General features: G+C 49.0%; 2 protein-coding genes across 5 annotated transcripts in view; one reads left to right on the top strand and one right to left on the bottom strand.

Moving 5' to 3' along the window:
- The first annotated feature begins 8,546 nt into the window (after positions 1 to 8,546).
- Positions 8,547 to 11,644, top strand: POMC (proopiomelanocortin). Its single transcript, XM_060646045.3, has 2 exons — positions 8,547 to 8,667; positions 10,725 to 11,644. Exons 1-2 carry the CDS (start codon positions 8,547 to 8,549, stop codon positions 11,465 to 11,467), a joined length of 864 nt encoding a protein of 287 aa, XP_060502028.2. The 3' UTR covers positions 11,468 to 11,644.
- A 2,783-nt stretch (positions 11,645 to 14,427) lies between these two features.
- Positions 14,428 to 24,775, bottom strand: part of EFR3B (EFR3 homolog B) — an 82,570-nt gene continuing 72,222 nt past the window's right edge. For all 4 annotated transcript variants that reach the window (XM_060650095.3, XM_060650103.3, XM_060650112.3 and 1 more), the window contains 4 exons: positions 22,113 to 22,161; positions 20,746 to 20,852; positions 19,379 to 19,428; positions 14,428 to 18,980 (listed from right to left, as the gene is read on the bottom strand). In XM_060650095.3, the coding sequence (XP_060506078.1) occupies positions 18,875 to 18,980; positions 19,379 to 19,428; positions 20,746 to 20,852; positions 22,113 to 22,161 (312 nt within the window). In that variant the 3' untranslated portion in view covers positions 14,428 to 18,874. The remainder of the gene's footprint in view (positions 18,981 to 19,378; positions 19,429 to 20,745; positions 20,853 to 22,112; positions 22,162 to 24,775) is intronic.

Genomic DNA, 24,775 nt, shown 5'->3' with positions numbered 1-24,775 from the left:
CCGCAAAGCAGCCACATGCAAGAGACCACGTGGCAAGGAGACACAGAGACAGAAAGGAGTGTCTGAGGAGCCCCACCTCTTCTTGCCCCCAGATGTTTGAGTCTTTCCAGCCCAGGAACCAGTCATGTGAAGGAGTGGCTTCAATAATCATAGACACCAGCCTTTAAGCTACCCAAGCTGATGCCAAGTGGGGCAGGGACATGCTGGCCCCTGATCATACTGCAGATTTCTGAGCAAAATGAGTGTTGTTTCAAATCACTAAGTTTTGAGAGTGGTTTGTAATTAGATAACCAGAATAACCACTACTGACACTTTGTATCTTTTTTAAAATTTTTGTTTAATGTTTATTTTTGAGAGACAGAGAGAAACAGGGCACGAGCAGGGGAGGGGCAGAGAGAGGGAGACACAGAATCCGAAGCAGGCTCCAGGCTCTGAGCTGTCAACACAGAGCCTGACGCGGGGGTCGAACTCACAGACCGTGAGATCATGACCTGAGCCGAAGTCGGCGCTTAACCGACAGAACCACCCAGATGCCCCAACACTTTGAAATCTTTTCATCTTTAGCTCAATTCCTATCTTTATCTCTATTTATATCTATATCTTACTATACTTTCTCCACTTAACAACACATAGTGGCTATTTTTTTTGTGTCTGGAAATAAATATCTACATTGTTTTGAATAGCTTCAAAGTATTTCATTACATGACTTTGCCATGATTTTTATAACTATATCCAATTATAGATGTTTATTTTATTTTATTTTATTGCTACTATAAACAATGTTGTATGAATAGTCTTGAACAGCATTTAGTGTAACTGTTAGGTAATTTCCTCAGGATAATTCCCAGGAAATACCGGGTTAAAAGGTAAAGGCTTTGGTTCAGAGAGAAGTCCACTCATCTTCCTATGGCTTATCCTACAAGTCTACTTGTGTCTGTACCTCCTTCTTCTCCTCCACCACTATTGTGGAAGAGAAGACCCTCTACTGTTCTAAGGTCAGATTCTTCCTCTGGATCTCATCTTACTAATACTTGGATTCGTAGAAGACTTGGATTATTTGATTCCCGCCTCTCAATCTCCCCCTCACCACTGGACTATTCCCATCAGCATGTAACCATGCTTCAGTACTTTCTGCTCTCTTTATCCTTGATCCTATATTACCCTCTACCACTGCCCCATATTCACCATTTGATTTTTTGAAAGTTATTTTTATGCCAGGACTAAAGGGAGAAGAAGATAAATCCATGAAAATAATGGGACGATTTAAAAATCACACTTTTATCAGTAACTAATAAAATAAAATGACAAATAATTAGGAATGATGTAGAGGGGTGCCTGGCTGGCTCAGTCGGTAGAGCATTTGACTCTTGATCTTGGGGTAATGAGTTCAAGCCCCACGTTGGGTGTAGAGATTACTTAAAATTAAAAAAAAAAAAAAAGAAAGGATATAGAATATTTAAGCAACCATAAAATACATATTATTTTGAAGTGCATACAAAACATTAATAAAAATGGGATATGTCCATCTATTAAGCAGCTCTCCCCACCCCCCTAATTTCAAAGGACTGAAATAAAATAGAGCATGGTCTTTGACCACAGGGTAATTAGGCTAAACATTAGTTTCAGAACATAACTAGAAAATCCCCAATGTTTGGAGGTTAAGCAGAATACTTTTCAGTAACCCACAGGTTAATTCAGACCTCTCAATGAAAATAAGATATTTTAAACTAAATGGCAATAGAAATACAACATAGCAAAACTTGTGAGATTAAACTAAAGCCATACTTTAAAACAAATTTATAGCATAAACATATATATCAAAAAGAATAAAGGTTGAATATCAACTATGTAAGTAAAAGCATTCATTTAATGTCCAACTCAAGAGGGTAAAAAGAACAACTAATTAGGAATTAGAAAGCAAAAAAGTAATAACAGTAGAAATTTCAGAAATAGATAAAAGTGTACATGCAATAGAGAAAATAAATGAAACTAAAATTGATTCTTTAAAAACACTAATAAATTGATAAACTCCTAAGAAACTAGTCAAGACAAAAAGAGAGATGTCATAAATTACCAACATTAGAGTTAAAAGGGGACCATAATTAGAGAGTCCACAGATGCTGAGAAGATAATAAGAAGATATAAAAAACAAATTTAAGACAATAAATTAGAAAACTTAGATGAAATGGATACATTTCTAGAAGCATGCATCCTGCTAAAACTGACACAAGAAGAAATCGATTATTAGAATAGTGTTATTCAAGTAATTGAATCTGTAATTCGAAGTCATTTAACAAACAAACATGATATTACTGATGAGTTATCTCAACCATTTCGGGAAGAGATAAACACCATTGACTACCAATTGTACCAAACTATAAAAAAAGAGTGGCGGGTAGAGATTTCCAGCTTGTTTTATGAGGACAGCTTAAATTTGATACCAAAATCTGACAAGCATTCTGCAAGAAAGGAAAATTACACGCCAAGCTCATAAGCATGGATAAAACATCTTAAATAAAATATTAGCAAATTGAACCCAGTGCTGTATAAAGATAACAGAGCATAATTAAATTAGGCTCAATCCAGGAGTAGACGGTTGGTGTAACACTAAAAATCAGCGATGTCATTCGCCACATTGTCACAATAAAGGGGGAGAATCACATTGCCACCTCAATCAAAGTGACCTGTTCTAGGCTTTCAAAGAGAAGCTGGTGCTAAAGAAACAGGTCAGTCCTTCCTGGTGGCATCTGCTTAAGTGGGAACAGCAACCGCCTACTTCAGGAGTGATCTGGTTTTCTTTCTAATTGGATCTGATCAGCAGCCTGCTTTGGGTCTTGATTCCAGCCAACTTTTGCCCCCCTCCCCCCCCCCCCCCCCCGCCCCACCTTTGGATCCTGGTTCCCCAACCCACCCAGCAATTCTATATGCAATTCAGAGGTCTTTCAGTTCTGCTACAGGGAATTAAGAACTCAGCTAACAAAGGAGGACAGAAGCTGGGTCAGTCTGAACTTTTCTTCGTCTGGCTTTTCTGCTACCACCAGCTGCCTCTCATTGTATTATGAAATAATACAAAGAACAATAAGAGAAAATCACAATCTGATTTAGAGTACTCACAAGCCTGGTGGTAGCGGGACAGGAGTAGGTGGGAGGGGAGACGGAAGACAGCATGGAATTTGTTCTAGCAATAAAAGCTATGCGTACAGGTGGGATGGGAATGGGGGTCTCTGGTGAGCAGAGAAAGCCGTGTTTCATGCCCCAGGTAGCACAATTAACCAAGTCAGGCTTCAGACAACAGGTGATAATTGACAAGGTAAATCTTAATGTAGCAGAGTCCAATTTTCCTGGGTGAGTGGAGACAGGAAGGAGGTCCCAGTTGTGGGAGTGGCGCGGACAAAGAGATGACGGCTTGAGAAAGTAGTGTTCATGAGAATGGGGACGTTGTGGATGATTGAAATGCCAGGAAGCAAGATGGACAGGTGGGAGATGACCCTGGAAAGAGGGCGAGACCAGCTGATAAAGTACAGTGTTTACTGTTTAGGAGCTTAGATTTTTTTCCTGGGTCCCAAAAGGAAAGGTTTGTGGAATCATATAAAGCCAAGGTCACTAATCAGAATTTCTCAAGGGAGTCTTGGGAATCCGAAAGAACATCTGACCGGGAAGAAAGAAAGCTCCTGCGATTGGCAGATTAAAGCAAGCTCCTTGAAAAATAAAAGAATTAAAAAAATAAAACAAGCGCCTTGACTGGAAGTTCTGTTTAGTTCCAACACTCCCTTCCACTCCCATGACTCCTCACAGTTTTTTCTGCTTCTTTACTCCAGGTTAAGGTAGAGGCCACAGGGAAAGTATTTCGCCTGCTCTTCACAGAGCAACTTCTTCCCGCTCCTCATTAATACTCAAAGGCAACAGCACCTTTCCCCCCCCACCCCCCGGGGATTTGGGGTGCGGGAGGGAGCCTGCTCTGGACTGGGACCCAGGAGGGGCAGTGCAACTTGACTTTGCACCCCCAAGAAGGTGGCCTTCCCTGGGCCTCAGGTGAGTGACTTCTGACCTTCTCTGGACACCCCCCCTTTCCCCTACCCCCCAAACTCCCAACCGCACCCCTAACCTGGAACAGAGGGATTGTGATTCCCCATGACATCTTCACCGCAGTTTCCAAACGATGGGGAAATCTGAGGCATTACAGACGTAACTCCCCTTTGCGGTGATATTTACCTCCAAATGCGAAGGAGGCAGATGCCCGTCCAAGCACGCACACAAGTAACTTCACCCTCTCCTCAACGACCTCAGCAGGCGCCCTAGGCCTGCCCCACACCGGGGTGCTAAGCCGCCTGCTCGTCCTACCTGGAGACCCAACACCATCCTTAATTAAGTTCTTTCCTGATGGCTGCCAGGTGCACCCTTCAGCGGAACAGTGTTAATTCCAGCCTCCGGAGGCAGAGATCCAGCCCCCTTTCCGGGCACATCTGCTCTGGCGCTAGCCCCTACCTGGAACTCCCCGTGGCCCCCCCCTTCTCATGGTCGCGGGAGTTGCTGGTTACGCTGCCGGGAAGTTCACGTCGGTTGCCCACCCGGGCGAGCCCCGCAGGTATATAAGGACCGAGGAGAGCGACCCGGACCAGGCGGCGGCGAACGGGGAGTAAGGAAGGAAGAAAAGTGACCTAGCGAGGCCGAGGAGCATCCCCGCCCGGCGCAGCGGGACTCGCCCAGAGCGCAGCCTCTCCACCACAGGTAAGGGCGCAGCGGCGCAGAACCTCGCTCTTACCCCGGAACCCCCGGCCCCGGGGCCTCGGGATGCTCTCTCCCGGTTCCGATCGCTGACTCGAGGAGCCTTAGGTTCGTGGCGGTCCCGAGTTTCTTGAAAACTTTCTGTTTCCTGAATGCGGCGTGGGAAGCCGCCCAAAGAGGAGCAGAGAGGGCCAGGCTTCGGCTGCTGGGCGAACGCTGCGACGCTGAAAGCAGTGAGTGCCTTCCAGGAGCCTGCTGCCTCGCCTTCTCCGGGGAGTTGGGCTGCTAGGACCGCTGAGTCTCCAACAAACTTCTGGGGAGATCTAGGGAAAGCCCGGTCTTTTGGCTCCTCTTCCTCCCGATTTTCTTGGGTACATGTCACTTCTTAAAAGATACCATATACTCTAGCGCAGATGAACGTTGGGTATGGGAGCAGGAGAGTAAAGGCTAAAAGTTACAATAAACTCCCTGCATTCAGGTCTTTGGATTCAGAGCCCTGAGTCTCCGTTTCCCTGCCCACCTTAGCGCACCCGATGTGGCTAAGCTCCCATCAAGACACGGGTCTCCTCTACCCAGCTGGGGTTAAAAAGAGGTGGCCTGTGTGGGAACTGTCCAAGGTTCTGAACCACCTCGTGTGTGTGCCCTCCACGGGACCGCACAGTGGCTATTCCAGCCCCAAGACCCTAGATTGCAGGGCGGAAGCAGCCCTTTGAGCTGATGGAGTCTCAGGCAAAGGAGGTTTCCCGGGAAAGAGGGAGAGTCTGCAGGGCATTTGGATCCCCCAAATTCTTCGTGTATAAATGGGGAGGTGGTGGTTCTCACAGAATTGCTGGAAGAAGCCAAGGAAAGTACAAGTGTGCACTTATTTTGTCCATTGTGAAGATATGCCCAGATTACACCTTATTTGATGGTTTAATATGCCGTTGGCACTTTGTTTTAGGACTGAATGTCTGTGTATCATGGTGAAAGGAGAAAACTCTGCATCTCTGCTTCTCTGATCTTTACAGAAGGGCATGGCCAGTGTACAGCTTTAGACTGACAAACACAATGCTTTGTTTAGCTCAAAGAGCGTTCATCTACGCATATGAAATTCTAATAAGTATAGTTCCATTATAAAGTTAATATCAAGATTAGTAAATTACAAATTTCTATTTATTTTTCCAAGGTTTTCAATTATTGTATTACATATAACACTCTCCCTACCTACAAAAAGCACAATATTCGACATCTCCCCATTGCTTTATTGTTTGTAAAAAAAAATAACACAAGGTAATATTTGCTCATTGTAGAAAATGGAAAATACACATAAGTAAAAAGAAAACAAATTGCTTTCAGAAAACTAACTTTTTAGCAATAGAATGGAACTCTGACAGGGTGGGCAGTGAGAATGTTACCATGTTGTATAATGCAGACAGTCAGTGGGGTAGAGAGAGAGGAAATGCTCTCTGGGGGCTTTTCAGGTAGGCCTGAAATCATGAGGTGTGTTTTTAGAAAATGGAAATCATCATCCCAGAATGACCAACCTTGAGGAGAACTGAAGTATAGTTGAGGGGACTGCCAGATCTGTATGATTTTACTTCTTTCTTTATGAATATGTTATTTTACACTTGCCCATAGTGATATGTAATTATGATTTTTCTTTAAAAATTTTTAATGTTTATTTATTTTTGACAGAGAGAGAGAGAGAGAGAGAGAGAGAGCACAAGCAGGGAGAGGGGCAGAGAGAGAGGGAGACAGAATCTGAAGCAGGATCCAGGCTCGGAGCTGTCAGCACACAGCCCAACGTGGGGCTCGAACCCATGAACTGTGAGATCAAAACCTGAGTTGAAGTCAGATGCTCAACTGACTGAGCCACCCAGGTGCCCCTGTAATTACCATTTTTCTGCTTCTCTTGTAAATCTTGGCATCGTTATGGCCCAAATGTGTTGTGTGGTCTCAGAGCTTTAATCTAAATTGCTTTGCCCACCAACTTAGGGCTCCATTCTTGAACTAGAGCATCAAAATTCTACAACAGGAGCAGCCTGCCCCTGGTCAAGACTGGACACCAAGGTGGATCAATGCTCTCCCAGTTGCCCCTTCAGCCTGAGGTGCTGATGGGCCAGCTCACTGGCTGCCAGCGCCATCTAATGGCTGCTCTGAAAACACTCCCATTGTGCCTGGCAATCATTCAAGAAGGGAGCCATGAGCTAGCTCAGCTTTGGGGTGGGGGGTGGGGGGGGGGGAGTGGGGCTGGGGCAAAGAAAAGGAAATGGCTTTCTAAAGTAGACAACGAAAGCCAGAGAGAACTTTCATTTCCAAAACCTTCTCTATAAAAAAGCCTTGGCCACCCTTCCACAAATGAGAGGTTTCTTTTAGGCAACCATTTTAAAATGCAAATGTCCATTAAGAGAGATAAGAAAATTAGTCATCCACCCCTTAATGTGAATTACTTTTCTCATTCCATGAGGTTTCTTTCTACAGCTGGTTGAAGAGATCTTCTGAAATCCAAAATGATTGTGGGTTGGTGGTGAGCTAATGAATAAACTTGGGGTCAATTCTGGAAGCTGACTTGGGTGAGGGGGGACAATGCAGTGGGAGAGCTAGAGGAAAGTGTTGGGCACAGGGGGCAAAAGGCAGCATCACTGCCCTCCTCTTTACTGCATCCTGACCTCTTGCCTTCAGCATCTGCCCAGGTACTTTCTGGCTTCTCGGAAAGTGTCTTTGGTGGGTGCTCACAATGGGGGGTGGGTAGTGCCCTTCTGCTTTGTAGGTCCATCTTCTTCCCTTCTACATTTATAGCGTCTTTAAGTCCAGCTATTTCAGACTGCATCTGAGAGGCTCTAAGAACAAGAGGAGGTCTGGTATATATTCAAGAAGATGAGCCAGTTTTAAAACAATGGGGTTCTGCTTTAAAATAAATCTCAAAGCTGCAGAAATCTGAGAAATAGTGATCATCTGAGTGATTTGTGCACAAGACATCAAATTAGGTTAGCTGAGGTTTTGGCCACATTGACCAGAGGTTTTATTTGCCTTTATACAAACCTACTATTTGTAGGAAACATTAAAAAAAATTTTTTTTAATGTTTATTTATTTTTGAGACAGAGAGAGACAGAGCATGAACGGGGGAGGGGCAGAGAGAGAGGGAGACACAGAATCGGAAGCAGGCTCCAGGCTCTGAGCCGTCAGCCCAGAGCCCAACGCGGGGCTCGAACTCACGGACCGTGAGATTGTGACCTGAGCTGAAGTCAGACGCTTAACCGACTGAGCCACCCAGGCGCCCTGGAAACAATTTCTGAAGAATGATAGGATCCTGGTGGAGCAGGAGGGAAATAGACCATCTTGAGCAGGAATTTCAGAATCCTTTGTCTTTCCCAAGTTATTCCTTCAATCTGGCATGTTAGGACTGGAGCTTCATGAAAATGGTGAAATGGGAAAGTTCAGGGAAACAGGACAACTTAGCTTTGCCTTGTCATGAACACCCAAATTATTATCTCTCTCTGAGAGGAGATAATAATTTCCTCATCTCTCAAATAAGGGGCCGGACTAAATGATCTCTAAAATAGCTTCCAGCCCTAACCTCCTTTGGGATCTGATTTTAATAGGAGACAAAGGGGAAATTGCACATAGATTTCCCAGGTCCCGCTCCCCTCCTCTCCACCACAACTCACACCAAACTTCTCCTTGAACTGCTCCTGTCCTCAAAAAGCCTTGAGCTCCACAAGTGAATGTGTTGTTAATATTGGCTCACAGTTCTTCCTGGTCAGTGGCCAACATTGTTCTACTCCTTGTAGGGGTCCCACCAATCTTATTTGCCTCTGCAGAGCCTCAGCCTGCCTGGAAGATGCCGAGATCGTGCTGCAGCCGCCCAGGGGCCCTGCTGCTGGCCTTGCTGCTTCAGGCCTCCATGGAAGTGAGTGGCTGGTGCCTGGAGAGCAGCCAGTGTCAGGACCTCACCACGGAAAGTAACCTGCTGGTATGTGGGCTATGGCCGCCATCTTGGTTGGGCCTCAGATGGGACTGGGGCTGGAACTGGGAAGGCACAAAAGAAAGGGGAGTGGGGAAGGGGAAATTCATTCCCAGAGATATGGGTAACTCAGCTCAGGGCAGAAACAGATCTCTAGGGTGAAGCCAGAATTGAGCCAAGGAGGGGAGGAAGCAGCTTTAGGGAGATGGGTCTGGCCCACAATTTCCACTTGATTATCTTCCTGCCCTGTCTTCTTGTATGAAGACCCCACTCCGTTTAAGCTATTTCGAGATATCACCATTAAAATAATAAGAGCGATAGTAACAGTAATAATAATTATTGCTCTATTGATTCTGTATTTTCAACCTTTCAGCTTTTTTATTCCTTTTTAAATAACCTCGTGTCCCTTGCCATTTTCATTCCATTTTTACTCTCTTTCTATCTACTATCAATTACAAAGGCAGCTAGGTAGTACTACAAATCATCTCTAGAGGGAGAAGGAAGAACCCGGGTGCCATTTTCCTCTAACTGGTGCCAAATGTCTCATGATTCTTCTGGAGGACTGACCTTCCACGGCCTTTCCAGAAGCATGTAAAGGCCCTTTGTGCCAGGATGGAATTGTGTGTGTGTGTGTGTGTGTGTGTGTGTGTACTGGGAGGCACAAATGAGAAGCTATACCAAGTCAAGGACTAAAAGACACACTGCCAGTGTCAGTGACTGAGCTCCATCCTGCTGCCAGCACCTGCCTGGTGAGGGTGGACTGTACGTCACTACATTCAGTGTGTTTTGTCAGTGGAGAAGCTAGTTAAGGTGGAGAGAGAGAGAGAACTCAAAAACACAGGGCAACCTGCATGTGTTGCATGCAAAATAGAAAGATAATAGAAAGTAAAAATTAAAATAGAAAAATAGTAAACAATAAAATAGAAAGAACGGGCCCAGGGAATTCTGTGAGTTCTAGTTCAGGGAGAGACCCAAGAGACTCTCGGTGGGAGATACCCACTGCACAGCCTCTCCTGCTGAGAGCCCACCAGGGAAGGAGCTCCGAGCGTGGTCAGAACCCATGGGTTCTAAGCTCTGCCACCGAAGAGTCGTGGGAACTGGCCAAGCTCCTTTCATGTCCCCGAGCCTCCTGCTTTGTTATGTGTCCAGGGGGGAGGAGCATGAGATAGTTTTTACTTTCCACGGTTAATATTCTGCAGTTTCATAATTCTAAATCTCTGGAGTATGAAATTCCCAACTCAACAGAGGGGGTGGGATCATTCTGTTTCCTCCTTTGCAGTCCCACATCACTGAGAACTCCAGGCTGCAGCCTATAGGTCATTTTCCCAAGCAAATGTGCACTGTACTTAGTTGTCTGCTTACAGAGAGCAGAGACATAGGCTCCATGACCCAAGCAATGGAAACAATCCTGGCTGTTTACCCCTCCCTCCAGTCAGAATGAGGTGACAGGGAAGTGAACCACTCCCTCTGAAAGCTCACTGATCCGGGAAAGTGCAGGATCAGCTCAAAAGACTTGAAAAAAAAAAAAAAAAAACACGCAAAAAAGTCCAAGATGGCATGGGAAGACATTTGAGGCATGTACAGGGAGATGGCTGGGGTAGGGCATGAGTTAGGTTTGCAGATCACTGGGGTCAGGTTGAGGCATTATTGAAAATATAGGCTCTGGAGGCCAGATTCCTCCCACCTGAATAGATTCTGCCCCCACTTCCAGCCCAATGCCCTTCCCAGACGTGAACTGAACCATATTTATTTATTCAATATTCATTAAATGCCAACAACTATCTTCGATTTACCATTTATTGATCAATTCCTATATATCATGCATATAACGGTAAGGAACTGACCCTATTCACAAAAGCCCTGGGATAAGTAAACCACCGAATGGGATGGGGTATCTCTAGTGGCTGCGAGGCAGAAGAACCAAGGGGCCCAGGGGACAAAAGAGGCGACTGCCTCAGCCGAGTCGGATGTTCGCGGGCGCCATGAGGGCAGGTCCTCGGCAAAGAGGCCACGGCCGCCAAAGCCCTATCCTATTACCCGCCCACACGTGCCCAGGGTCTGGGGCGCGCAGGGGCGGAGCGCGCAGGCGCCGCGCGGGGGCGGGGCTGCAGGACGGGGCGGCCCTAACCCCGCGCTCGCCGCCCTTCCCGCAGGCGTGCATCCGGGCGTGCAAGCCGGACCTCTCGGCCGAGACACCCGTGCTCCCCGGCAACGGCGACGAGCAGCCGCTGACCGAGAACCCCCGGAAGTACGTCATGGGCCACTTCCGCTGGGACCGGTTCGGCCGCCGGAATGGCAGCGCGGGCCAGAAGCGCGAAGAGGAAGAGGTCGCGGCGGGCGACGGCGGCCCCGGGCCCCGCGGCGATGGCGGGGAGCTGGGCCTGCGCGAGGGCAAGCGCTCCTACTCCATGGAGCACTTCCGCTGGGGCAAGCCCGTGGGCAAGAAACGACGCCCGGTGAAGGTGTACCCCAACGGCGCCGAGGACGAGTCGGTCGAGACCTTCCCCCTCGAGTTCAAGAGGGAGCTGGCCGGGGAGCGGCCGGAGCCGGCGCTCGGCCCCGAGGGCCCGGCCGACGGCGCCGCGGCCCTGCCCGACCTGGAGTATGGCCTGGTGGCAGAGGCCGAGGTGGCCGAGAAGAAGGACGAAGGGCCCTATAAGATGGAGCATTTCCGCTGGGGCAGCCCGCCCAAGGACAAGCGCTACGGCGGCTTCATGACCTCGGAGAAGAGCCAGACGCCTCTGGTGACGCTGTTCAAAAACGCCATCATCAAGAATGCCCACAAGAAGGGCCAGTGATGTGCAGCGGGGCCAGAGGCTTCTCTTCCCAGGAAGTCGACCCTAAGGCCCGTTCTCCTCCCCTGCCCTCCTGCCGCCTCCCAGCCTGGGTGTGCTACTCGCTCAGGCCGTGATAGCCCCAGATAGTCAGCCTCTTAAAGCTGCCTGTAGTTAGGAAATAAAACCTTTCAAATTTCGCACCTGACTCCGACTTTGTCCGTTGGGTGAATGAAATAAAAATACATAATCCATATACCAAAAAAAAAAAAAAAAAAAAAAGAGCAGCATATATTGGAGAGACAGTGGTAGTATGTTTTATAGGTCATGGTAGTACGTTTTATAGGTCATCGTGGGAATGAAAATGCCCACCCCTCCGTGGGTGGGTCTTAAAGGGAAGGGTGCAGGGTCTCCCCACCACCCCTCTGTTAAAGAACAAAAACTCAACCGAGTAAATCTGAAGATCTAATTGGTCTTATTAAGTGACTTCATGAGTCCAGTAGCATCCCATCTAGTAAGTAGAGGGAGACTTAGGGGAGTTATATAAGACGGAAGGTTTTTAAAATTTTTGGTTTTTTAGTTTTATTAATTTTGAGAGAGTGTGAGCCAAGGAAGGGCAGAGAGAGAGAGGGAGAGAGAGAATCCCAACCAGGTTCCCACTATCTGCACAGAGCCCGACTAGACTCACAACAGGGAGATCTCACAAACAGGGAGATTATGATCTGAGCAGAAATCAAGAGTTGGACGCTTGACAGACTGAGCCACCCAAGTGCCCCAAGATGGAAGATTTTTATAGGAAGGAGGGTTGGGCAAGAAAGTTACCGGCAAAAGAAAAGAAAGGCTTGTTCCAGGCAAGGTCTTGCCCTTGGAAAAGCAGGAAGTCTTATGCTGATCACCTGACCTTTGGGGGTGGGAGGGTGTCCACACATGCGCCTGCACAGGCCTGCGTTTGACCTGTGCGCAAATGGAAAGGGCCTGTGTGATAGATGACCTGATTGGTGCTTATCAGGAAATGCCTGATTAAGGAATTAGACTTATAGTTCTCAGGGAGGTTGAAACCGCAGGTAGGTAGGGTATTAAGCCCTGGTGACGTGGCCTAAATGGTGCCATTTTGAGCCTGTGGTTTTCTTTTTAACACCTCCGAGAGCAAGCCCAACATTGGTTGAAACGAGCCCATTGGTTGAAGCTCGCTGCAACTGGGGGGGCCCCTGTGGGCTGTGGGTGGGAAGCTATGGTAACGCTTCCCCGGATCGAGCTATCTGTGTGACCTTAGGCGAGTCACTAAACTTCTCCCAAGATTTAGTTCTCTCATCCAGCCACCCCTCCCTTCCTAGTGTGGGGGCTATTGTAGGACTAATGAGAATATGGATGTGGTCTTTTTATCACCGAGAAGCCACGTGTGACAGCTGAGGGTTGGTAATTCAGATTTCACTGCACGTCCAGGCTACTCACAGATATTCTCAAACACTTGTTCTCACCTACACACACACACAGCCACAGAGACACGTCTGCATAAATACAACACAATATACACAGATGCTTCTTCCAGTCCCTCAGGCTCAAGCCTTCATGTCTTTTTCTTTTTCCTCTAGCTACTCCCAAACTGCACCCCCCCCCCCATATTGCCTAGCTGCAGCCTTTCTCGTTATTCTCAGTGCTCAGCCTTGATCATCCAGCAGTTTCCTAACCAACTGGTGTCCTTGTCTTCAGTCCCTCTCCTCCCCAACCCATTACACACAAGTTCTTCATATTAATGTATATAAAATCTCTCTTTCCTCACATTCCCTGGTACAAGAGTCAATTCCATCGATGTCCAATTCTGGGACATGGCATGCAGGACCCTTGTCCATTAGCTTCACTCTCCTTACCAAACCCCATTTCCCATGTTTCCGCCTACTGATCTTCTCTTTTCCTTTCCTCCTTCACTCTTTGCCCGAACTCTCCACCTTCCCCCACCATTTTGAAACTCTTTTTACAACACGAGCCTGGACTTGAGTCCAATTCTGCTGGGAAAGTTGTGATCTCTTCCAGCCGAGCCTCCTCATTCTCAGCATAGGAGGGCACGCAGACCAGCTCGAGTGGCAAGTTTCTAGCTGCGTGTATGTCTTGTGTTCTCCTTAGGGAAACTCTAAGCTCCAAAGGGCAGAGGCCAGGGGTTATGCTTCTTTTATATGTCCCCATGGTGTTTGTACAACGCTGAGGCCATGGATTTACAGCCACACACATTTACAATTCACAAGAAACCCCCAAATGCTTATATACACACAGAGATACACATACGTGTCAATTGCTCTAGACCTACCAGGGGGCAGCATAGATCAAATCCAGCTGGGAAACATTTGTGTAGGGCACTTGCACATAAAACCCCATATTTTGATGCTCTAAGAGTTCATGATTAAAGAAAACTGAATGCTTCCCAGGAAACCCTGTGTAAAGGGAATCAGAAAGCCAGATTCTTTTTTTTTTTTTAATTTTTTTTTAACGTCTTATTTATTTTTGAGACAGAGAGACAGAGCATGAACGGGGGAGGGTCAGAGAGAGGGAGACACAGAATCTGAAGCAGGCTCCAGGCTCTGAGCTGTCAGCACAGAGTCCGACGCGGGGCTCGAACTCACGGACCGCGAGATCATGACCTGAGCCGAAGTCGGCCGCTTAACCGACTGAGCCACCCAGGCGCCCCAGAAAGCCAGATTCTTAAGATAAAGTCTCCCCCACTGTGGGTTATATTATGGGGCTAGGGTCTAGTCACGGTGATGAAGAAATGGCCCAGGCTTTCCCATCTGAAGATGCTGCTCCCATGCTGGGAATCCTGAGCTTTATGTTTACATCTTGCTAGCATCCTTTCCTCTTCTCCTTCCTTGTTAGGTGAGTAAAGAATGGTAGGCGGAGGTGGCTAAATGTCAGTTGTTAATGTTGGTATTTTCAGATTCTGTTTGCATCCCCCCAAAACCATTTACTTTAAAGAAATCAAATAGACAACTGTGTGGTGACAACATTAACATTTATTTGCAAAGGGCATCATGAAGACTCATTGGGAAACCATGACTAATAATCCTAAAGAATGATCTTGCTAAGAGTTCTTCTTCCTACAATCCCCCCCAACCCCTAGCCTCTTTCCCCTTCCTTAAAATAAAACTAATTTGATTCAATGAGTTTAAAATACAGAACACTGCCACAGGCACTAATTCTGCACTCCCATGTAAATAATTCAGCTGTTATGTACATATATTGCCAACTATGAACTACACTACACACACGTGTGCAGGTGGGCACATAACACTCTCAGCCAGGTCACGAAGGTCCAAGTGGACACAGACACGTTACAATCTATGCAATGCTGCGGCATTCGTGGATTTGCCGCTCTGCACTCCACGGGCCAGAATCGACATTCACGGAGGAAGAGCTCAGAAGGGGAAGGTGACCGCCCGAGGCCCCAAGGTCCTCTGAAGGAGAAAAAACCCGGCCAACCCGGCCAATGCTAAAGGAGAGCACAGAAAACTGCCTTCTGACTCCAACAGGCCACAGAGCCCTGCTCACAGTCCCCGTCTCCTCCCCACTTCCCCAGCTGGCCAGGCCCAATCTTCAGACCTAGGGTCACTCTAACCAGAAGATTTCTAGGGGATGAAGAGGCAGCACAGGGCCCTAAACCTCCTCAGACACCAGGAAGACACCTTGTTTCAGGAGGATGTGCCTTCCAGGGTCTGTGGGTTAAGGGAAGCAGGCATGACCTCTCTGATGAGTTGTCCTTCCTGTCTACCTTTAAGCTTAACGCTCAACCTTACACACAGGTCTAGTCCTTTCCCACAGACCCCCATAGGCAAGCTGCCATTTTATGGTCACAGAGAAGGATTGGGAGAAATGGTCTCGCTTCTCGGTGACACTCTCTGTACCCAGGACAGAAGGCCTGGGGACCACGTAATAGCAACTGGAAGCTATCATGACCCAGGGGCCCCCCAGGGAAGCCCACAAGTCTGGTCTTTGAACTGTTCAACGGTACCCCAAGACTGCTGTGACTCTTAGGCAGACTGAAACACATCCTATGGGACCCAGAACACCCAGGGCAAAGGGCAGCATGTATATGTCCCTCATACTTCTCAAGTACTGTAGATGGTTCCAGTCCCACCTTTTCACTTCTCATCTGTTTATACTTGTATAGGAGGCTGGACAGAAGACAGCCTCTGAGTGAGGGCTTTTCTAATTCTTCTCACCTGTTTGGGCTCTTTCTTTGGTGAGGAGGCATCTAGGAGTCAAGAAACCACTTATCCCTGCTTTTCAGAGAGAGGAAAATGGGAACAGGCACAGGGCACTGGGGACCCCCCTGCAAGGGAAACAAGGAGCCTCCAGCATCATATCAGTACTTTCTGCTGACCGGCTTCTTATCCACTTACATGACTCAACCAAATTAATAGAACTTCAAATCTCAAATACATTCATGCCTTGAGTGCTAACCAAACCTACCCCTTGGGCATGAAGCAAGAGTCCTCAGCAGCTCTGGGGAGCAGCTGGTTTGGATGGGCTTGCTGGCTTACAATCAGAACAGAGACAGGTGGCCAAAAGGGTCGGTCATGTGACAAAGGACTGCCAGACGCCAGAGGGCTTGGAAGGCAGTAAGCAGTGGTTCTAAGCCAAGGGTCTGAGCGCCCCCCACACTCTGCTTTGCCTCTCTCCTTGAGCCTGCGGGAAGGGTGTGTGTGTGTGTGTGTGTGTGTGTGTGTAGGACGCTGCTGTGTTGACCAAGTAATTGTCTGAGTTAACAGTCACCTTACACTTTCTGACTCTGAGGCATATTTGGCTAGAATCTAGGTTCTGCTTCATGTCAGCAGGCAATCCAATATTCCAGTGAGTGTAAGTTTTTAAACTGAAACTGAGAAGAGAGCACTCGAGAAGTGGCTAGTTCTCCAAAAGAAGCACATCTCTGCTAAGCAGCCGTGATGTAAAGAAAGACCTGCTTCAGACAGATACAGGGTTGAGTGTAGGAAGAATGAGAGCCCTGTACCTTTTTCTTCACTCTATTCCCAGGGTGGGGGAGAGGGGGAGGCATCTGAGTGGGACTCCCGATCTCTGGTTCTGGGGCTGGCTCTAGAAAGAGGCTCTGGGGTCGTGACGCCCAAGCCCCAGGACCAGGACCCCAAAGGGCAGTGCTCAGGGTGCAGCTGTCATGGGGTAGACCCTAAAGTCAAGTAGACACGAGAAAGAAACCAGGTTTCTCATCAAAGTCAAGTAGGGGATAAAGATGGAAAGATCCAGTAAGGGAAGACATGTTTGTGGCTCAAGATTGAGATTTTTCTCTCAAGTTTTTTCCAAAGGTTATTTGCCTTCACATTTTATTTTAAACTTTGTTTCCTAATAAAGAGATAGTAAGGTAAAGAGAAATCTAAGTTCATGCTTATAAATTTGGGTTGAGCATTAGCCAAGAGCCATAGAACCCAGCCGAAAGCTGTGGGGGTGGGGTGCGGGTGGGGCACATGAGCCAGGCTCCTTGGGCCTTGTAATCATGCAGACTGTCTGGAAGCCACAGGCCCACAGCACAGGGGCACCGACCACGGGTAGAAACTACGGGAACGAGAGTCAGATAGCCCCCTCCACCCAAACCATTTATTGCACATGTAATGGGAAAGTGCATATGTTAAGGTTTTCCCAGTTTGGGAAAATACAGATTTGTCCTACTAATCAGGCTTTCATCGTGTGTCTGCACAGGGCTGTGTGCACGGGTGTGACCGGAGAGTGGCCTGAGAAGCTTGCCCTCCCCTTAGCAGAAACATCCTGCTTCTGACCCTTCCCCACACTGCCTAAAATTGTACCCTCCAAAGGGTTTCCTTTGGGTCAAGAAATCTACTCACCCTCCCTCTTTTAAAAAACAAATTCTCCAGGGAGGGATCATCTGACCATTCACACCTTACTGTGAGTTACATCGGCTCAGAAAAGTTAGGGGATGTTTGCCTGGAAGAGAAGAAAAGGGCTATTTTGGACCATGGGGTTCTGCTGCTGGAGGGGGCCCAGGAGACTCTGGAGGCACAAAGGCCCCTGGAGGGAGGATGGGTGGGGGAGGTGGGGGGGGCGGGGAGCACAGCGGCCTACCAGCTCTGCAGCAGCCCCTCCTCTGCACACGGATGGCACTCAGGGAAAATGGAAACCCAGAACCCAAAGGGGTCTCCACTGCCTCTCCCCAAGCCTCAAGCTTTGCCAACTGGCAGTGATGATGTCCTGACTTCATCCAAAGAGTGAAGAGATCATTCCAGTATTAGGTGCTGGATCCTTCTTTCCTTGAACGAAATATCCACTAGGTTGACTCCTGACATCCTTGAGATGCAAAGTGCTACTCCCCATAACCCCCTCCCCCGCCCCTTCCCCAGACCAGGCTGGGAGCTTCTCCCAAAGAAAGTGATGTGGGCAGGCCTGCGGGCCCTTGCGGCTCCTCTCATGCCATGCAGAACCAGATCTTCTTGAACCAGATTCTCTCGTTCTGCCCTCCCGCAACCCAGAGGCTGTAGAAACATGCTAGGATCCTTAGGAAGAAAGGCATCAGAGAGAGAAAGCTCCACTCAGAGAAACATCTGGAAGGGAGAGGGCCACAGGTGGACCCAACAAGCTCCCTCTGAACGAAGGAAGTAAGAAGATGCCACAGAGGACGTGACTGCGCCCACTTCAGCCCGCCCGCTCCTCTACAGGAGGCAGGCCGAGCCTGGGGAGGGGCAGCCCTCTCTGTGGCCAGGCTGCCGCCCTTCATTTTCATCCTTTCCTGCCCCGCGTGGAAGGGCTCCTGTTGGAAGGACTCCTGTTGGAAGGGCTCGATATGAATACTAGAAAGATTCACAAGGACACAACTGGCGGCATGAGCAGGAGAGTGGAAGTGACACCCAGAGGCCGGAGGCCTCCGGACTGAGGGGAGGGAATACTCTGGAAGAGCGCAGCCATCTTCCAGCCTCGTATGCCACCACTTTCCAGGAGGAGCTGGGAGCCTTGCCCCCGCTTCCTCTGGACTGCAGTCTGTGCCTTCCTCTGCCTGACCCTGGCTCTGTCTAGTTCCCTCCCGGGGGGACTGGCGGCTCTGCTCCCCGACCCGTCCCCATGAGAGCCCTCGCCATGCTTCTGGAGGAGCTTCTGGAGACTCCAGCCTCCCTCTGAAAAGACCACCATGGCGCCCGGCTCCAGGCTGACACAAAGGAGGAAACAAAGGGCAGGTGGGATGCTTATTGGCCCCAGAGGAGCAGGAGGCTGATCTCCCTCAGGGAAGACAAGGAGGAAGTGGGAGGGCCGGGAGGGCCCCCCGCCCCCCTCCGCCACTCCATTTTGCTTAGCTGGGGAGGTGCTTGCCAACCAAGGTGCATTTTCTCTGAGATCCCAGTTCGATTCCCATGTCCCAGGGGTGGGTTGTGAGGGCGAACCCCTCCCTCAGACCCCACCCCTCCGAGGAGCTCTGTCTTTTGGCATTCAGTATACGCACAGATCCGGAAACTTCATCTCGTAGACAGGGATGGAGTGGTTCTGAGGCTGGCCATAGGCTGCGGTGATGGTGCCTGACGGGCTCGGCGGGGGGCTGAGGCAGGGACACACGGAGGACAAAGGCATGAGAAGCGGGTTCTGGGTCCCAACCCATGCAGTCAAAAAGAGTAGCTGATTTGGGTTTTTCTTCGCACAGGAACCAGAGACTGTCACTCCATGGGTTCCTAGGTTTCAAGTTCTAGGATCTAGCTTGAAGTCTAGTTTTACTGAAGGCTTTTTTACAGCGACATCATTGTTTTAGGAAGTACCAGCCCTGGACCCTGGGGCCCCTGGCTCTTTGTGGGGTTCACTGAGCTGTCTCGATTTCCTTGTCCGGGAGAGCTGGTGGCTGACTGCAGCCCTGGAGACAGAGGCTGCAGACAGGGAGGCCTGGAGACAGGGGTGAGAGGGAGGACTTGGGAGCAGGGGGCCCTGCCCAAGGCTGCCACTTACCGGATGGTGATTTCAAAGATCTGATTGAGTTTGCTCTGCAGCAGTGATGCCTAGACACAAACAGAAGGAAGTGAGCTGGGGGCTCCCTCGCACCTGTGCTGGCTCTTGGGAGCCCACCCGTCCAGAGTCCCGTCTTAGGAAGGGAACTGGTGTGAGCTCATCGACAGCACTTATCTGCGGATCCTGGCCGCGGGTTCAGATCAGGGAGGGCCACCCAACAAAAGCACAGAGGCCAGGACCACCAGAAGGACCTCAGCAGGCAGTCCCTTAAGGGGCCGAGTTTCTCCGAGCGGGGCAGTAAGGCTTGGCGGGCATATTGTCAGGAGGCTCAGAGCTGGTTTCAGACTTTCCCTTAACTCCAAGGAGCAGCTGTGCACAGTTGGATTAGGGAGGATGCTGTCTCCGGTCCCTTCTGGCTCCAACTAAGGCCACGGGCACAGACAGTGAGGCTGTGTACGTGTTCAGGGATGGACCTCAACTCTGAGCTCATGAAACCAGCAGCACCTGCCTCTGGAGACGGGCCTGAGGTTAGAATAACATAGGCCCAGAAAAATCTATATGTATCTACATAAACGATTATGTTATTATTATGTATTATGATATACTAGAAATATATGACACATCATATGTAACGGAAAAGAAAATAACATGTATTTTTACTGAGAGGAAAAATTACAATAAAATAAAAGTTATTTGTGGATTCTGGATGCTTACAGTTGTTTCACTGTCACTAAGATGGCCACTGTGAGTAACAAATCCTGGCCTATAGTCAATTTCAAGAAAAGTCTGTGCTCTTCCCTTAAGTACAGACGTAGACATGAGTCCTTCTTTTTACTTATCTGGCATCTTCTCTTTCCAATCTCTTTTCCAGGGCCAGGCTGTTCCACTTCCCCTGCTGGGGTCCCCTGGTTGGAAGCGGAACCCTGTGTTGCAAATGTTGGCCATCTCTCTTAAGCCATGGCTCCTTTCCCCACCACTCCATGACGAGGTGAGCATAAAGGCACCAGCCTCACAGAGTTGTCATGAGAATGACATAAGCTAATAAATGGAAGATGCTCGGGTGTGTGCCTAAGTGCCAGTTGCCTACTTGCTATTATAAGTTTTACAGTCTGCTTCACACAGGAGCTCCTGAGGTCAGGACTTCTTCCCTACATGGAGATTGTGAGGTTTAAAGGAGTGTAGGGCTAATAGCCAAGCCTTTTGGTTTGGGGGGAAACAGTGTAGTGCCAGGGCATTGTTGGGGGGACCGAATCTCTAATTTCTGGGTAACAAAAGTGCCAAGTCTCCTAGAAACTCAGTTCCATCTTGGGCCTAAGTCCAGTATCTGTTCTTTCCCCAAAGACTTACCCCTGTTGTGCCTCACTCACCCGGGCCCCGCAATGTGCTGCAATCTCCTCAAAGGGTGCCTTCTGGAACTTCTCCACCACTTGTCGCCGCCGTTCACGTTCCTGCTCTTCGACCGCCACACTGTCCACTGTGGTACAGAGAGCCGAGTCAGCCCCTAGGTCCTGCTCTGCTGATGTGGGGGCAAGGGCTGGAGATGGGAAGATGGGAGGACCCCTCCAGGGGAGCACTGTCTGTGATTGTGGTTCAGGCTCTGCCTTCTGCTGGTGGGCAGGGTGATAGCGGGGCATGGAGGGTGGGTGCCATTATTTGGCCCACGAGGTCTAGATCTTTTCCTGATTCAGCCTGAGAGCTCAGCCACTTTCCTCACGAAAGAGTTTGAGAACTAGGTAAGTGGATCCTTAAGCTGGGCTTTTAAAGCCCTGAGTGGCATTACCACTTGGACTCTCAAAGGGAGTTCCTGGAACAAGAAGTACTCTGGTGCTAATTTGAAAGGGACATCAACGATGGAAAAGCCAGACAGGTCACAAGAGGCAATACAAAGTTAGGTCCCTATGGCCCAGCAGTCCGAGGCTGTCTAGTTCGAGGCTTCTACATATTCCTTTTAGTATCCAAAATGAGTCGGCAAAAATGAAGACGGTCAAGTACGTTCACACTTTATGCACGTTCAGAAAGAATACCCTCAAAGACAACAAAAATTAAAACCGTTTGGCATTTGAGAGTTCTGGGAAAAATTCTCTTATTTGGAATACTGCATTGCCCAATAATCCAGATAAATGAGGTACTACATTTTAAGATCTATTGCCAATAAATATCAATTGATTTGCTTTTAATATCTTTCATTGGTCCGCTCATTCTTCTGTAACACAACCCACCAAAAAATAGCCAAAGTGTTTATACAAAATTGTTTTTTCCCTAACTGGCTGCAACCCTCAGTTGATTACTTTTTTTTTTAAGTTTATTTATTTTGAGAGCGAGCGAGCGAGCAAGCAAGGGAGGGGCAGAGAGAGAGGGAGAGAGAATCCCAAGCGGGCTCTGAGCTGTTAGCGCAAAGCCCTGTGGCAGGACTCAGTCTTACAAACCACAAGGTCGTGGCCTGAGCCGAAACCAAGAGTGGGACGCTTAACTGACTGGGCCACCCAGGGCCCCTCCACTGATTACTTTTACAGGCAGCGAGCTGTCAGTAGAGAAAGGGTGGCTTGACATGGATATGCTGGGCAGCACTACCGATCCCCATCCGGAAAGCAGAATTGATCATTGCAGCTTTGTAGTTGTTGGGAGTTTAGGGGAAGCCGCCGGCCTCCCTTTACCTCTGGGCTGAATCCTGCATCAGGCTGCCCACACCCACGCCTCCCCCCAGGACCCAGCCCCGGCATCCCCTCCAACTTACCGATGGCCTTCTTTAGCGTCTCATAGGTGATCTCCTCGGCAGGCACTCGCTGAGGGAGAAGGAACAGAAGTGTTCAGAAAAGGGGGATGGAGGTATGGGAGGCAGCCTTGGCTTCCTCAGTTATCTGGCAGCCCCTTTGCTTCTCAAAAGACCGTCCCAATGGGGGGAAACGCCCCCAGGACACCACCTTCTCACCAGGGTCCCCGAAGCTCCCCACGCAGGCAGGCGCAGAGCTCCCCACTGAAGAACAGAGCTGCAGTGAGATGGAGGGGGAAGGTCCCTTCCTCCTCAGAGTGCTGAGAATCACCTAAAAGAACTCGCCGCCCTCACCCCTAGCTGGTCGCATTAAGCCCCGTGGGAAGAAAACACTGCCAAACTCAAAAAAATCTGAGAACATAACAGAAAATATTGGCAGCGAGAGGAAGCAGTTGGCAAATATCTCAAATGTAAATTTCAAGAACTGGATAACACTTTTGAAGGCTTAGGATATAAAATTATCTTCCGAGGTGATATGAGTATTTACTAAAGGTAAGACATGCTGGGGCTGGTCCAAGGACCTGGGTCCCAGGATCTCAGTCCTCAAAGAGCCTATTAAAGGAGGTGGCAAATAATGAACCCAAAGAAGGATTACCCCATGGATCGTCGCCTCAGGCCAGAGGCTGAAAGTCATGAAACGTTTGTACTAAGTCCCAGGTAGTCCCCAGTAGACTCTGAGCTGCTCGAGGCGGGCCCCACGATTCACTCATCTCCCATCACTTAAACATAACATTAAGTGGAAGAAATAGACACAGAAGAGAATGACTTCACTGACACAGAGGTCAGGAAGTGACCTGAGACAGGCTAGTGGCTCCCTTTGCGAAGGGGGTCTCTTGGGCAATGACAATGTTCTATTCCCTGATCTGGGTGTGATTGCACGGGTACATTCCTTGTGTGAAAATTCACTGAGCTACTGTATTTTTCTGATTTGTTTAGTGTTTAATGGAGGCTGGAAAAGCCAGAGATGTACGTATTGGGATACAGTCATTTAGGAAATATTCAGTGAACACTGAGTCTGTGCAGGACTCTTGGCTGGTCCCTCAGTAGAAATGGCACAATCTGTTAGCTCAGGAATTATGAGCCTGAGACAGCTGTGCCATCGGTCACTCTCAGGAGTCATCCTCTCTGCACATCCATCCACGCAGCCACTCAGCACTGACCAACGTGTGAGGTGCTAGGGAACTGGGTGGTGGCAACAGAGAAAAGGAAGGTCGCTGGTTAAGGGCAGGTAGAGAGAGGCTTATGGAGAAAACAGGACACAAGCTGGGCATGGAGGAGTGGGTGGCTCATGAGAACAAAGGTGCGGAGGAAGGGACTCACACAGGGGATTACAGCAAAGACCGGCAGCTGAAGGGGACCACGTGGGGGAGACTGAGCAGACCAGCCCCAGGGGCACAGTGGCTTCTGCCAGAGAGGAGAGGGAAGTAACATGATCCAGTAGGACCAGTCCAGACTATAAACGGCTCTGAATGCCAGGTACTGGGTTTGGGGCTTGACTAAACCTGCATTTATTGATCAACTGCTATGAACTTGGCATAGAAGGCTACAGGGAGCCAGCACAGGATTCAGGTGGGGCATGGTGCGCTGAAGGTGGAAAGAAGGGTAGCCTGGCAGAAGGTCATGGGGTGGAAGCCCCCACACCCCTGCTTCAGCTACCAAGTCACCCCCCGAGCTAGGTGGACTCTCCAGGAGGGAAAGGGACCCATTCTGGTGGCCCAGGCGACATTAGAGAGTAGGAAGCTCTGTACACATGCCAGCATTTCTCCTTCCACCTCGCTTTACTCCTCGATTCCCGAGGCTTTCTTAAATTCCGGAAGGGAGAACCACAACTCTGGAGGAAACAGCAGCCAGCTCATGCTGTGGTCCTGACACATTTGAGGTTCCCTGTCCTGCAGAGCCAGAAGGCCTTGGAGGACACTTGGTTCAGCCTCATTCCCCTCTTCCAATTAGTGTGAGTCAGAGCCTCCTTCCTTCCATAGGAAAGTTCCAGACGAGTGCCCCAATGAGAGAAGAGTTGAGAAAGCAGCTGAGGGCATAGAGAGAGGCTCGGTCCGGGCCCCAGTGACTTCTCCTTGCTCCAGTGCATCTGAGGAAAGGCTCAGGGTTGACATTGTCCTCCATGGCTACACCAGCCCCAAGGGGCAGAAGGCATACCACCCCCCCAACCCAAACTGTCCTGGCCTACCCCACCTCCAATGAAAATCCTCCTCACTTCTCACTGAAGCTTCCCCATGTCTCCGTCAATTCCCTTAATGGCAGGAGACACCATTAAACACAAGTGTATTTTGTCTTACAGCTTCACCTCCCTCATGACCCCTTTCTCTCCCCCTCTGCCCCTCTCCTATTTTCGTCTCTTCTGCAGAAGTTGGTTATTTTCATTGTGATTCCTTCCTCTCGCTGACTCATGGGCACATCTGCTTTATTTTCTCAGGTATAGGAAGTAAGGGCAGGGGAGATGCCACAAGTTATTTCGAACAGAAGTTAGATATTCACAGCCCCCAAGAGATGGTGGAGTGACAATGACATCTTGAAGCTGCAACTTAGTCTTTAAAAAAGCACCTCTATTGATCAATCTGGAAGAAACACCATGAAAACTATTCTCACCCCCATCTCTCCTATTAGGCCTT

Source organism: Panthera onca, chromosome A3 (genome assembly GCF_046562875.1).
Source record: "Panthera onca isolate mPanOnc1 chromosome A3, mPanOnc1 haplotype 2, whole genome shotgun sequence".
NCBI lineage: Eukaryota > Metazoa > Chordata > Mammalia > Carnivora > Felidae > Panthera > Panthera onca.
This window is presented reverse-complemented; position numbering and strand designations above follow the sequence as displayed.

What these genes read in the sequence shown, in the direction of transcription:
- POMC (XM_060646045.3), top strand. Translation starts at nt 8,547, where the DNA reads ATGCCGAGATCGTGCTGCAGCCGCCCAGGGGCCCTGCTGCTGGCCTTG. An exon ending in TCAGGACCTCACCACGGAAA is followed by an intron (nt 8,668 to 10,724) that starts GTAACCTGCTGG and finishes ACACGTGCCCAG; the next exon opens with GGTCTGGGGCGCGCAGGGGC.